Source organism: Papilio polytes, unplaced genomic scaffold, assembly GCF_000836215.1.
Source record: "Papilio polytes unplaced genomic scaffold, Ppol_1.0 DF824047.1, whole genome shotgun sequence".
NCBI classification, from domain to species: Eukaryota; Metazoa; Arthropoda; class Insecta; order Lepidoptera; family Papilionidae; genus Papilio; species Papilio polytes.
In genome coordinates, this window is record NW_013525157.1 from 105,477 (window position 1) to 121,259 (window position 15,783).

A 15,783-nucleotide genomic window follows, 5' to 3' on the forward strand; every position below is an offset into this window, starting at 1 on the left:
TTTTTGTTTTGATTCCGTTAAGATTGCGAGTCAAATTCATAACAATGTTACGAATAACTTCGCCGCATGTTACTTTACTGGACTGAATCGCTGTAGAGGTCGTGACGAATGTTATAATTGTTGTATTGGTTGTCGAGAGAGATTATTGTGGAAGTTTTGTAATGTTATATTCACGGGCGGTGAAGCGAAACGGTGGGAACGTTACAAATTTCGTTTAATCTATATTTGATCCGAATGAATCTCTTGATGGTTTTTTTAACCACATTACACTTTTTTCTAGTCGGTTATCGTAATCTTAGTTTTGTTTTTTATTACATTGAGAATGTAATATCTCAGATTTAGAACGAAAATCAAGTGTGAAATATTTGCTAGCATTAAAGATTTAGCACACTTTTTATTTTAAGTGCAGTTTATAAAGCCATAGTACAATTTAAAATACAAACAAGCGTAGCGGTTGCGTAAGAACTACATAACGTAGTATCGGTCTTAAGTAAAGGATGAAAGTTTTTGCTAAGAATTATTTAATGCAGATAAGCTATTGAACAATTACCCAAATAACACATGATATATTGTACCAAGTTCTCACGCAGTAAATACGCAACGTGTTGGAATAAAGGCGTTGACTTTTTATATAAAAGGAGACAAACCATGCGACATTCGATACAGGGCTGTCGACTCGTATAACATGGTATCATCATCGGATAACGGGGCTGCTGTTACTGTGGTAGCTGGGAAAGCCTCGTGGGAGATCTTCGGATACGCTTCATATCATTTGCCTCGTTTACATCGACTTTATTCCTCGCCTTTTATTATATAATCTTAGTAACATTATTAATGCGAAAGTTTAAATGGATGAATGGATGTTTGTTAGAGTTTGTACCCTAAACTGCTGAACGGATCTCGATGAAATTTCGCATAGATGTAGAGCATAGTGTGGAAGAACACATAGGCTACTTAGTATTGTTTTTTTTTATTTCACGCGGACGGAGTCGCGGGCAAAAGCTAGTACACTCAATAAATTTGTAGTAGGCCATGCCATTTGTATTGGATTGATTTTCGTTTTCCAGTTTCAGACATCTTTTTTCTAGAATCCTCGATAAATTTATAGCGGGGTGAACATCCTTGTCTAGTTTTAGTTAATTAAAAAATTGTATACAGAATGTAATTGAACTTTTTTCGATAAAGTTAAATTTGAAATAAAAGTAAATAATTACACAAAAAGCTTTATTTAAATATTTAATATGTATTCAAAGTTGATATTAAGTCAATATTTAAATACAGTTAGTTAAGTATAAAAAGTTGTATGAAATCTCAGCTTGCTTTGTCTTTATTGGCCGATGATCTCTATGAAAGGAAGCAGCTGATGTGCTTCAACCAGGTTGCATGCAAGCGCAGGCGACGTTACGGTACTTACAACGCATTCACGTTTTTACAATCATTTCTACTCCAATGGGCAATGGAAGGCAGGATGCGTACCCGCTATAGAATTTCAAAGACTTGTTACAGTTTTCTTTTTATTCGTTTTTACTTTGCATCGTTCCAGTGATACGAGTTGCGTGAATTGAACTTTCTGCAATTCCATTGCGTTTTATTTATTCGCTCGTTTATTGTGATATTAATATAATGAATAATGTTTAAGTCGTAATTAAAAGATAACAATGTCGAATCAGGTATTGTTCTTTATTTATTAGTTGTGTATATTTCACTTTGATGTTTAATTAAAGAGAAAGTATGATTTAAATTGTCAGCCAGCGGAGGTATCGGCGTTGCCAAAAGAAAACATAAAATTTCTTTCATTGACATATGTAATGTTTTAACTAGTTATTTGCATTATCTCCTAAAAAATTACGTTAAAATACTAATGATTTGATAACTTGTTCAACTAGCCAAACTAGATGAATTGACCTCCCTAGTTTCCCTCTTTCTAGCTAAAATACAAGATAGTATCTCCGTATTTTCTTTTCCCAAGGTGATAGCAAACGGTTTGATTAACACGTTATGTAAGTGGAAAGCTGTTTGGGGTCTCGATATCGCAATCAGCGTCCAAAGGGTAAATCGAATTAATCAGCTCGATATGGCCTTTGAGCGTTGCCAACAATTTGGAGACATATTGATTAATAAATACCTTGTGAAGGTCTCGTAAATTGAATGATTAGAAAAACTCCCACAGGTATTGCGGACTGTTTCAGTTCAGAATAAGACTATTTAATTATCGTAATGGGCTTAAAATATTAATCGACCGACGCGAAATTGGATAGCTCGTGACATACAATACCGATCGTAATTGTCAATTATGAAACTCTTTATTGAAAGTGAATGGTAACTATTAGTTACAAAACTATTCTATTTATTCGCTTAATTAATAACAGCGAGGGTTTAATGTCTTCATGCCTGGTTTATTGCAATTTTATTTAAAAACAAACTTATTAAACAGATATGTCATTCAAAAATGATAACCAACAGTTATCATATAAGCAATTATTTTTAATCAGTGTTTTGTTTTAATTAAGCATCGATAAAACAATCCACGCGTTTGGTTTCCGTTGTATCACCCATAAAATATTAAACGACGTTAATATCTTTATACAAAGAACTTTCATAAACGTGACCTGCGTCTTATCTATTTCAATTACTCATTATGTGAAAATTTTCTTGAAGTGACCGAAGCTAATTGAATTTCTAAACAAGTTGAATACTTCTGAATTCTTTAAATTTACAAACGTATGAACTTACTATGTATGTGTAATCGTATTAAGTGAAATTCGTACATTAAAAATCTTTACTCTATTAATAGCTAAAATTATTCAGAACATAAATAATAAATCGCTAATTAGTCTATCTTAACTATTTTAAATGTAAAGCGCGGTAAAAATAATTCAATTAACAAACTTACAAGAGATGTTTAAAGTAAGAGCATTTTGTTTCAGCAATAAGAATATAAAATGAGCAAACTGCTAGTCTAAATTTATCGTCGGTAAACCAAGCCCTTTTTCGTTTTAAAAAGTCTGCGCGAAATCCCATAGAATTACGGCACGCTGAGTTGCGCTTTTGCTCAGACCCATGGTTAGTTGGAATTGAAATCCTTCCATTCATTCGTTCATTCATAAAAGGCATTACTGTCGCCACCGCGCACCCTACACCTACACGTCTCGGAAACTCGGAATACGTTACGGGCAATCTCTCGTATGCAATATGGAATAGAAACGTAAACGTCGGATTTTGTTGCAAGTTACGCTTGCAGTAGGTAGCGAACTAAGCCCCGTGCGGGCGTGCGAGCTTTGCGCCGCCGGTATCGGACGATTCGTGAACCTCTAACTTAAATTGAAAGAATTGTATTAGCTGGAAATTTTATTGGATATTGCAGATAATATTTAATACTAAAAATCTCTATTCAAGATATTCTACGTTAAAATACTGCAATTTACTTAGTTGTATTGTCAATTAGCTATACCAATGTATAATATAAAGATGCTTTTTTAGTTGAGCAGTTTCTTGCAATTAATAAATCAATTATGATATTGACAATTCTATACCTTTGTGTTACTATTTAAATAACGTAAAACAAAATTGTTTAATGTCCATAACAAGAAGTTATGTAAACGAACATACGACGAAGAAGTTATAATTGAAAATTTCGTTATTAAACCGCTAGCGTTGAAAATGAAAATTAGAAATAACAGGTGCAGAAACGTTTCACTTCCGTTGTCTAATTCGTAGCGTACGTGCTGTATAAAAGCTTTTCCTTTTTCAACTACGCTAGACATTTTACTAGCGCAGTAGTTTCCATTGCTTTTAAGTAAAATTACAAATTATATTTTACTTTAATATCGCTAAGTAACTATGCACAGTGCTCTCTCTTTTTAATTATACGTCAAACTATTTTTTTATTAAAATCAGGTGAAGCAATTAACCTAATTATAATTTATTAAATATTTTTGCTGAAATTCCATACTGAATCAAGGTATCTTTGTTAAATATTGAATTAAAATTACTTAAGACGAATAAAAAAGTATTAAAACTCATTTTTTTAATAATTCTCTGCGTATACTATTTAATTATAAACCCAAATCTTAAATTTCCAATAACTTATAAGATATTTCTTAGAAAATCTTTTCTTTCCAATAGTACTTACTGATTTCTATCTGTAAAAGCGTTCGGATAAACGGAAACTAACTACAATGAAGATAGAGCACGGAGCTAATTTATTTTATGGCTGTACTTTATTTATCGAAAAACATGAATTTTCGCCCTTAAAGCAATGAATGCGCTTCAGCCCATTTGCCTAAAACCACTCCATTTAATATGCCCAAAGGAGCTCAATATCTCACATGGAATCCTTGGGATTTTCGCGTGGGTTCGATCGCGGCACCACCCGATAGAGTGCGATTCAATGAGCTATTTCATTATTCAACCCCGACGAGTTCGTTCGAGATATTCGCGATAGGATTGACTAATTTTGCAGTATACCGTGCGATGGGCGTTTCGCGGCGTCTTCATTTGGGTTCGGGACCATTTGGCGGGCTTAGTGCGAGATCCGCTCGATATCAGCTACGCAAGCGAGTCGTTTCAACTTACCTGAGACGACACCTTTAAATAGGTCGGCCTCTTACCGCGTAATAATGCCGACGACTTATGATAATGCAAACGATAACTTTTAATTTTATTACAGATCTCATTTCGGTGAGCGGCGTACTTAATAACTGAAAAATAATTCATGGCAGTTGTTGTTGTTACGCTCGAGTAATGAACTAAGTTCGCAACGATGGAAAAGTAAGATCGAAAATGTCTAACGTAAACTTGTTGCGAAAGTTACTCTGATGCCGACTGAACAAGGAAAAGAATTTTCATTTAGTATTATTCTCTTTCATAAATATAAAGCACGTGGTAAAATTGACGTGTAATATCTTTATAAGCCATTTCTAGGGTAACTCAAAATTTAACAAAAAAGAAAGCCTTTGTTTAACCAATTTTAAAAAGACAAACACAATCAAAAAGCACAATCTAAAAACTGCCAGCTTTAATCGTGAAACAACCGTTATTCATACCGTTCTAAACGAAGCATTCACGAGTAGAAAGCTTCATAAATCGAGTTAGATTTTGCAAGCTTTTGAACTGCACCGTACGTTTAGTCTAGATTCGTTCATTGACTATTCACCCATAGGCCGTATTCAATCGAGGTGAGGTAAGCCTAATCCACGGCCGTGATGAAAGTCAAAGCAAAAGCAAGTTTGTGTACATTGAAAGCCCCTTGGCGTTATAGCTCCGCCCCGACGGGATAGTTTACGGTTGGCTATTCTTTTTAGGCGTTAAAAATGTTATTTGTTTGTTTAAAATATTGTTAAACCTTAACATACAATGATTTTAAACAAGTTTCTAGAAAGATCTATGCTTTATATTTCTATTTTGTTTTGTTATCATTTGAGGCACTTGGATTTTTTTAGACAATATCGTAATCTTGGAAAAAACTGCGTATTCGGGACCCCTATAATCGAAACGCGTGTCAAGTTTTGCGGCCGTTTCATGGTCGATTCAACGACGGCACTCGTTAGGGCACACGGGTGAATGCCGGCTTGCCACTCCTCATTATTGCGTTTATAAAGGCGCCCATAGAGCGAGCTGATTCACTAAGACTCGCTCCGTTACCATGAAAGAGAAAATGGAATTGTGTAGACGGTTTGTTCGCCATAAAGTTCTTTTTATTCTTAAAGCTTCGAGCTCGTGTTGTGGGGTGGTAACTACAGATACTTTGTACAAGGTTCTCTGTTAAGAATTTAATTTTCTTTTCGTTGTTACAGACCATTTCAATTAAGCAACTATGTTTAAGTGTACTCGTTTTGTTTGTCTGCTCATTATTTAAATCTAAAATTCTAATTTAGGTTACGTATTTATGGACATTTTATGATGTATTTTAAAATAAGAATAACTATATCTATAATATAAAAAACTATCCGCTTAATACGATATCAATAAACCAACAACATGATTTAAATAAGTCCAATAACATTTGGAATGCACATATAAACTGTAACATTCGATATTATTTGAGTTCATTCATGGTCAAAGTTTATTGAATACTTGGCTGAACAGATTACAATTTAGAAATTAATAAATCTATTTGCAATAATAGGGTTAGGAGGTGGAGGTTTCTAATCTGGCATTGATTGCTCTAAATCAATAGCAGCCGCGCGTAACTATCAGCAGGTGCGCTGCCGTTATATTAAAATTTGTCGGCCACCTCGGATAAGGGTGCGGACACTTTATCATCGTTTATTCCATTTATATCTGATCCATTATTAAAATAGATCTGCAAATAGCCTACGAGGAATTAAAGTGTCAAAACGTTTATTGGATTATTATTCGAATTTATTCTTATAGTGGCATAAAATATTTTTCTACGAGTATATCTAATTTTGAACTATCTAGCTATATTGATTGTGTCAATACATTTAATTGTGAAGGTTTATTTCAAATGAACAACACAATTTCGTCAACTTGAATAAGTCAGTTTTAGATCGTTCTAGTCTAATGTCTTAAAATCTTAAACCCTTTTAATTCCACGCGATTTCTACGAGTAATCGTCTTCAAATAATACAAAGTTGTCTTCAATAATACAAACAAAGTCTTCAAATAATACAAAGTTGTCTTTAATTCAATCTCTTTGATGTAATCTTTATCTAAAGTATTTTAAAGAATATTATGCAAATCTTATTGAGGATGATAAAACGTAATCTACGAAATTAAAAGTTAAGGGGAGTTTAGAAGTGCAGTTAGATCAACATGAGCCTCGCCTCACGACCATTGAAGGCTCCTCCGGTTGCCGGCCAAGTTTTCTCATTACGGCCGTTAGTGCCCGACGCCATTCAAACTATTACTTGCGATCAAACCATGAAGCACGTACGCACTTTGACGGACGTAGAGTTACTTCACGTGATTCCTTTACAAAGTAAAACACATTAGCGTATGGTCCTTGACGAACTTTCATGCTTATAAAGTAGAAATTATTTTCCATATCATAAATAAATTAAATATCAAATTTTCGACATTACACGCGACATTATTGAAAATATATTAAAAACATCGCTTGCAATAAAAAAAACTCCACAACATTTTATGCGTATTAAAAATTTATTGTTGAGTAATGTTTATTTCATTTTGTTCAGAATGAGAACAGTAGCAAATTTTAATTGAACTACAAATCGTATGCTGTACCCAGACAAAATGAGATCGTAGGCACAAAGATTTAAATGCAGTAGCGGCTCGAAGATAGGAGATAGAGACCGTTTGCCCGACATTGACACTAGTTTTATTGTCCCGAGGACCCTCGTAAAGCTCCCTTTGTGTTAGTAATGTCTTAAGTTGTATTAACACCGTGATAACTTTAGCGGGAACCGTTCGGCCCGCGCCTGATTACTTCGACGGCCGCAATTAAACCGATCTAAGCGGATAGTTTCGATAATTTAAATGGTCTGATGTTGCTTGTCGTTATTAATAATATGGCTATTAGAGACACCCTTTGAAATTAAATTGGCTAAATGCGTTCCGAAACTTTGGAACGGTAAATTATTGTTAAACACCCAAGAGGGAGTTCAAACGCTATATTAAATTGATTGTTGAAGAAGTTAAATAATCATAATTTACTTCATTATGTTTTTATTAACACTTAAAACTTAAATCAAGAAATTATTGCAACATAGACTAAAAAAATTGATTGAATTTAAAAAAAAGAGAGTAGTTAACGTCAATAATACATTTTAGTATGCCTTTTCATATGTATGTAACTTTACGACCCATATACAATTTTATGTAGATCTAAAAGATAAACAAAGACAATTGAATTTAACGGAAGTATTAAAATAATTTGGAGAGAGAGGCCAAGTCGATTTCGGCGACATGAATTTTCCAACAAATTTAGCGGTTTCAATCGATGAAGTCGGTAATGGAAAAGTTCAATAGGCAACAACAAAGGCTGATACAAGTTAACGAAGCTCACGAAAGCGAAATTCACGATAGCAGCGCGCTCTGGCGGACAGGAAATTAAAAGACAAAAGAGTGCCGGCCCGAGCAGTTTAGGCTCGGAAATGGAGGGCGCGCCCCTTTCGCTTATTTTCATTGCAGACGCGAAGCCGCGGCCACCTCTACTTTATGTTAACTTACGCTAATTAATGAGGCTTTACTTATTTATTCTGACACTCCAAGCCTTACCAAATAGCTATTATAACCATACTCGTTAGAGCACAACTATAACTGCCAGATTCTGTAACTATAATCTACTTTTAAGATTTGATCAGAGATAATTAATTTAAAATTTAATTTACTTAACATATCATCATCATCATCACCAGCTCACTATACGTCCCCACCGAGGGGCTCGGAGCCTACCCTAATAAGGGGTGACTAGGCCATAGTCAACCACGCTGGCCAAGTGCGGGTTGGTTGACTTCACACATATCTTTGAATTTCTTCGCCGATATGTGCAGGTTGCATCACGATGATTTCCTTCACCGTAAGAAACGTCGGGTTAATTATGTACATATGAAAATTCGAAAAATCGAAAATCACATTGGTACACGGCGGCGGGATTCGAACCCAAGACCTGTGGATTACAAGTCAAGTGTTCAAACCACTGAGCCACCGACGCTCCAACTTAACATATATGAGGAATATAGATAGCTCTTGAATATTAACATGAGTTTAAAACGTCTTATAAGATTTTGATATAATTTACGTGATCTAGAATACATTTGGAGTATATTAGCATTAATCCAGTCTAATACGGGTGTATCTAATGAGTATCGAGTGTGCGTGTACGTATGGTTTCCGTAATTCAGGCGGGCTCGTGTAATCCATTCGTGTAGGGTGATATCGAATTGCCGGGGGAGGCGCGCCCCGACTTCTCGTGTCTGAGACGGAAACACGAAATACTTCTCACGACATTCAAATATTGTTACGAAACACGTATCCTTCTTGATGTACTTTTACTGAATGTGATTCTATTAAGTAAATAATAAAATCGTTTTAAACTGTTCAACAATATGATAATGTCTTGCTATGTTAGGGACAAAGCAAACGACGTTTTCTAATTCAATTTACATTCGGAATCAAAAACTTTCCGTGACACTGTTTTGCATTATTAATACTTTAGCATAGCGTGATATCCCGGGAGGCGTACTAGAAGCCATAAATTGAATTCCGAACCTTCGCAATTAGTTATTCCCGCGCGTGAAAACTTTCGAGATCATTCGCCTTCGTTAACAGATGTTACGGTGCCATTCATTATACATTCCGTCGAATTGTAAAGCCCAACATTTAATTTAAAGTACCGACAGCGCCTTTGTTAAACGGTTTAGTCCCCCGAGAATCAAAGGATTAGAAAAATGTGAAGTGGCTCCCGTCTGCGAAAATTGGCTTTCTTCAGAGAAATTATAAATTGAAAAATATAATAACTACACTATAGTATATATATAGACTTAGAAAATGTCTTCAATTAGTGTCACAAATTTGTCGTAATCTTAAAACACATTTTATCTATCTATCGAAAAAAAAAACGTAAATTCTTTTTCGCTGTAGCTACCTTAATATCATGCTTATCAGGTTAATTTGAATCAAACAATTCCATTCCCCGCCTCGCACCCTACGAATTACGGAGGGCACATTCGTTATCTGCAGTTTTCGGTAGAAATTATATTAAGATCTTGTCGTGATAATGTTGTATATTTTTGTTTTCTGCTATCGTAGAATAGGGCGTAGCCACAGGGAGCGTCGGTACTTTATTGCAAAAATAAATTAGCAGTAAAACAAACTGAATTCCATCTGCAGCAATAAGATTTTATCTTGCCGTTAATAGTAAACGTCTTGCTAGAAATTTTATGTACCAAATGTGCATGAACACATGTGCATTTAAAACTTTTTTTTAGTTTATTTTAACAAATATTCATTACCACTTTTCTTCTTTTCAGATCCTTGTTGGCGTATACATGAGATGGTATGGGTTCACAAGGCGTAGCAAAATGGCGATGGTGGTTTGTGGTGGCGGCGTGGTGGTGCGGCGCGGCTGCTCGCACGCTGTGCCCAGCACGCTGCTCCTGCGACGATGCCCTGCGAGCCGCCTCCTGTGCAAACGCCGGCCTCGAAATTGTACCCATCCAGCTCAATCCGGAAGCCACTCACATCAACCTAACACAGAATTCAATCAGCAATCTCCTGTACACCTTTCCGTTTTACACGCAATTGACTGTTCTCGATATCTCTCACAACAAAATTCAAGATTTAGGTAGTAAGAATTTTGAAAATAATATCGAAATGACACATCTTAACTTGAGTGATAATTTCTTAAAACGATTGGACGTCGGCACATTCGTTGGATTGAAAAGACTCGTTGATTTAGATTTATCTAACAATCAGATAACCGACATCCACGTACAGAGCTTTAAAGATTTGGCAGTTTTAGAAAGACTCGATTTGTCAAGCAATAAATTAGTGAGTTTCGAAGTTGAAACGTTCGAGCCTTTATCATCCTTAAAAATACTATCATTGAAGAATAATTCTATCCTGGACATACCTTCATCTAATTTTGTATATCTAATTCACCTAGAGTTTTTGGATTTATCTGAGAATTTAATTCAACAAGTTTCGAAACAAGGCATCCCGTACTTAAAAGAACTTAAACATGTTGATCTTAATAACAATATCATTGAGAGTGTTGATCAACTCGGATTTCAAAATCTGCCTTCGCTGCGCCATTTAGATCTCAGCGACAATAATATGACTTCAATTCCCACGTCTGCTCTTTCGAAACTATCAAACTTATCTCATTTATACTTAAGTGGAAACTTTTTTCAAAACGTAACGGCACTGTCTTTCCAAAGTTTATTCCATTTAAGACATTTGCATTTGAGTCGACTTTTCGAACTTGAAAAGATTGATTCTCGAGCTTTCGTCGACAATATCAATCTGCAAAAGATTTGGATGAATGAAAACATTAAAGTGAGAGAAGTACCACCGAGATTGTTCCATGGAAATCCAAAATTAACTCACATTTATATGAAAAACAATGCGTTAGAAACGCTAGAAGCTGCACACTTTCCTATTGATAGACTGCAAGAATTGGAAATATCGGGTAATCCATTCGTATGCAATTGCTCGTTACTTTGGCTGTGGAAATTGGGAAGAGAATGTGAAATGAATATAAAGCGATCTGATAACGCAAGTACCATACTAAAGATAGACTACGAAGAAGTAAAATGTGCTGCACCGGAGCATTTAAAAGACGTCTTACTAGTGCCAATTCCAGAATCGGAATTCGGATGTTCGAATGGTTGGGTCATTGTAGCAGTTGTTGTAATGACTGTGAGTATAATAATTAGTCTTGTAGGCGGTGGATTATATTTCATGGGACCTTTAAAGAAATGTAAAGGTGATAAATCTAAACAGGTGATGACGAGTGTAATGTTAAACAGTGACGTATCAAAATTGGGCAACGGATTAGGTTATTCAACACGAAGTAGAGAGCAAGATAATAAGAGAGAAGTTGATCGATATTTGATGATAGGGTCTTCCGTAACTAATAACTTTCATTCGCTGAATCCTCCTTGGCACAGTGTTGACAAAAATCCTTACTACCAGGAGGATAGTGAGGAACATATTTATCAACAGTTTGCTTATGAAACTATCCCTCACCACCGAACTCCGGAGAAGCCACACATAGTGTACGTTTAACAAAGGTTTTAAACAAAAGACAATTGCAACCATAAATTGGCTTCGTTCTTTGATATTAATCTATAGACGGACGTAATAATGCAATAATGTATATAGTGATACGAATAAATTTGTAATGTGATAGCTTTGTATATAGATTTGTAAATAATTTTTGCAGATAAAGACATTACATTTATGCATAATTATAATTTTAAACTATGTATAAATTTCATCTTGTTGTAGTTGTTAATTGTATTTATAATTTTTATCTTGTAAAATGAAGGTCCATTATTAATTATACGTTTTGTTGTTCGTAGACATTGTACGGCTCTGCGGATGATAGCTTCACTTTAGATCCTAAAGTTTTGCATTGTAAATTGTGTAGGATTTTCATATTGTTTATTTTATAGTTCCTCAAATAGTATGGGTAATCCGATAATGTAAATTTCTGATAAACTTTTAAGTATAATTTAATGTTACAAAATACTCATGTAATTGCATAGTAGTTGAATATCTATATATTTTTAAATGTAACACCAATAACGAAAACATTGTACAAATATGAGCAATATATAGTAACTAAATTGAAGTATGTTAGTTTTATTTGAAGCGTTGTTATAGCGGTTAAAGTTATTTAGCATGAAATCTGATGTCATTAATACATATTGGTACAATCAATATTTACGTGATTAGAACGGTAGACAGTACATACTCGTAGCTAGAATACATAAAAGGTTATACGTTATCCAGTTGCTCTGATGGGAAGGGGTACAAATGAGATGATATATTATTTATCAGCTATTTTTATAAATTGATTTCATTGCGATCGTTTTGTGGTGTTATGTTGAGATAATATGAAATTAATATTTTTATACTTAGTGAATATGTACAATATGACAATTTTGTGATTTTAAAGTTACTGGGCTAAGGTGTCATTGAAATACAAACGAAAAAAACTTAAGCTAACAAAATAACTGAATTATGCAAGTTTTTATTTATGTAATTAAACAAAAACTTTAAACTTATATTATTTTATAAACTTTGCCCAGTTGCTTTCAATATTACTAGCTGAATGAATTTAACCTTGCAGTATGCTATATTCATTATGTATTACATAGATTTCTTAAACTTATGTATACTTCATAGTCAACCGCATTTAAACCTATTAAGTCGATAATACCTACAGACATAAATGTAGCGTAAGAATATTTATACATACTTTAAAAATTTTGTTATGAAACTTATTTAAATATATAATACATTAAAACGAACAACAAATAAACAATTTAAACATTTAAAGTTATTTTATTTATTAAACTAACTGTTCCCATGCGACTTCAACCGCATAAAATTATAAAATTTTATTTTATTGTTTACACGTGTCAAATTATCAATGGAAAATATTAAAGTGACATAACATGACAAACCTTAGCAATCTTACTACCTTGATGTTGGCAGCAACTTATGGTCTCTTTCAACCATCAGGGTTTATATCCAAAATATTTACCCCCTAAGTTTAATGGCGTGAATATATATAGCCTAAAGCGTGGCGTAAGTGCTTTTTATTAAAAAAAGAATTATTCAAAAATATGCTTTAATTACTGAGAACTTAGGCAACAAAGAAGTGTGTGTTTACGCTTTATTATAATAGTATAGATAGATATAGAAAATAATCGCACCTCAAACCTATCTATTTGAGACATAAACCAAGATATGTCTATACGTGGTAAAAATGGTAAAGTTAATAAGATTAATTTCAAACGGATTCATTCCTTAGAGCGGGCGCACACTTTTGACTAAACTATCTTACAATTGTTGTGCGATTGTCGATTGTATCGTAGCCAATTCAACTGTTTTATTGCACAATCGAGTAGTGTGCGCACACCCATATAAGCTCATAAGAATCAATACGAAATTAAACAGTTGTGCTGTGCTCTGAGGATGATCCTATAAAAAAGGGTAGTCTTGCTCGTCACAACAAGTCTATAAACATAATTTTATCTTTAGACAAGCAATGTAATCATACTTAAAATAGCCAGATACAAACTTCACACCCTGGACGTAAATGAATACACGCTAATGATTTCCAATTCGGAGCTGCAACAAGTTGATTACGTTAAATTGATTTGTCCAGCTGCTATCGGGCGAGGGTAGTGGACGTTCAATGGCAGCGTGAATGAAAAATTTAAACCCCCTTTCAACGATTGGCGAGGGAAAATTCAATACATTTTGATCCACGACAAGCGTAACAAAAGGATATACACGTAAATGTATTAATTAAATTAAAAACACACATGACTTTAAGACAAAATGATCCAATGCAAAAATTTTTTTCATAACGTTCCTTGAACAGCATTGTACTGTTGGATTTAAATTAGTAAACATCTAGAATGTATTAGCCATGATATTAAGTATTAAAGCAAACAAAACGTTCGAGTTTCATATAGAAGAATAAAATTAAATTCTGCTTTAAACATGTACAAAAATTTTCCTTTAAAAAACTGCTTCTATCAGGCATCTGCATAGAAAATATAAGATTTATTTATATAACTCTATATAAAGTTACAAAATTTGTTTTAACACAATTATGGTCTAGCACCTGGTTCCTACACTAGGCTCTAGGCCCGCCTTGTGAGAGTCAGGGTTCTTCCGGCTTAGTGATAGTTTTTAGGACATACAGTAAAAAAGATCAGCGGGGTTAGACAGTAAAAAACAAAAAAACGAAACGTTCCATCGTTTCGTCTAAGCGATAGCGTCTCTCGTTTTCCTGAGAAAGCTAGACAGTAACAGACGATAGTCACTTTCGTGCAGACGAAGGTGAATCGTCAAAAAAAACTAATTATTGTCTCTGCTGACGATGACTGTTGTGTCATCTGAATTTGACGAATAAAAAATGTAAAATGTTCACGTCAAAAATACAGTTGAATTTCAAAAGTTAGTGAAGTGTGTTGGAGTTTAAAATTTAATAAAAATGAGTAAAAACGCGAGCAGCGAACAAATCGCCGTGATGTCTCTGCTGCCTCCTCTTCAAGTGCTCACATAAATAGTCGAAAAACGACAGACGAAAGACGAAAGCGACCTTCGTGCGTGTCACTGTCTAAGATTTTAACGCGTGACGTCAGACGTCAGTGTCTCAACCAATCACAATCGAACGATAATCGCTTTCGTTTCGTTCACGTTTTTTACTGTCTAACCCTGCAGTTGTTTGTAAATTCAAATGTTACTATGCGTGTGTGTGAATAATTGTATACCTGAATAATCTTACCAAGGAGCTAGATATGCTTAAGTATTAAGCATATTCCCCTCAGCTTACTCTGCATGTTGTCTATAGGGACAACTTCGTCTATGTAGAACTGAAATTGAGATAAATGATTGTCAGTACCACACTCGCCGTGTTGCCAACGCTGTCCAAAAGTAAAATTTCACGAGTAATTCCCGTATAATGGAGTAAGCGTGTAGGGCATTTATTTAACAATTAGTTTTTGTTTAAAAGGATACATTCATTTGTTCAAATTAACTATGAAAACAGTTTGGTAATTTTCGTGTTTTGATTGGTTGTCATACTTCTTTTAACTCTTATTATTATCTACGAGTATATATATATACTAATATAATAAAGCGTTAACACAAACTACTTCGTGGTGTAGGATTCAGCATTCCTAACTTAGCCCTACACTTACGACACGCTTTAGGCTATAAATAAAAGGGTGCAAATAAATTGAAAAAAAAACTTCATATGGCAAAGGGACCATAAACTACAAGATGCCAACATGAAGGTTATTATGGTAACGGAAATTTTCCATTTGCAATTAAGAATTTAAGACAAATGTAAACAATAAAATAATGTTATTGTAATTTACAGATGAAGCCGCACAGGAACAGCTAGTCCAATCATAAAATACCAAAAACCTAACTTCAAATCCCGTACGGGACATAAAGATGCCAATATAACCCTCTTTAATGGTATATCGAAGAATAATATACTACTAGCCCCTGCCTACGGCTATGGGCGGAAAATCGAGAGTGATAAATGTTTTTTACAGTCGTGACGGCCGATCGTTCGGTTTTAAATCTGCAAACGGATGGACG

The 15,783-nt window shown here is 34.4% G+C and overlaps 1 protein-coding gene across 1 annotated transcript in view; it reads left to right on the forward strand.

Moving 5' to 3' along the window:
* LOC106100683 (insulin-like growth factor-binding protein complex acid labile subunit) overlaps positions 1-12,650 on the forward strand; it is a 57,445-nt gene extending 44,795 nt beyond the window's left edge. Inside the window, exon 3 of the mRNA XM_013279654.1 lies at positions 9,957-12,650. Within this exon, the coding sequence (XP_013135108.1) occupies positions 9,985-11,715 (1,731 nt within the window). The 5' untranslated portion in view covers positions 9,957-9,984 and the 3' untranslated portion in view covers positions 11,716-12,650. The remainder of the gene's footprint in view (positions 1-9,956) is intronic.
* The last annotated feature ends 3,133 nt before the right edge of the window (positions 12,651-15,783 follow it).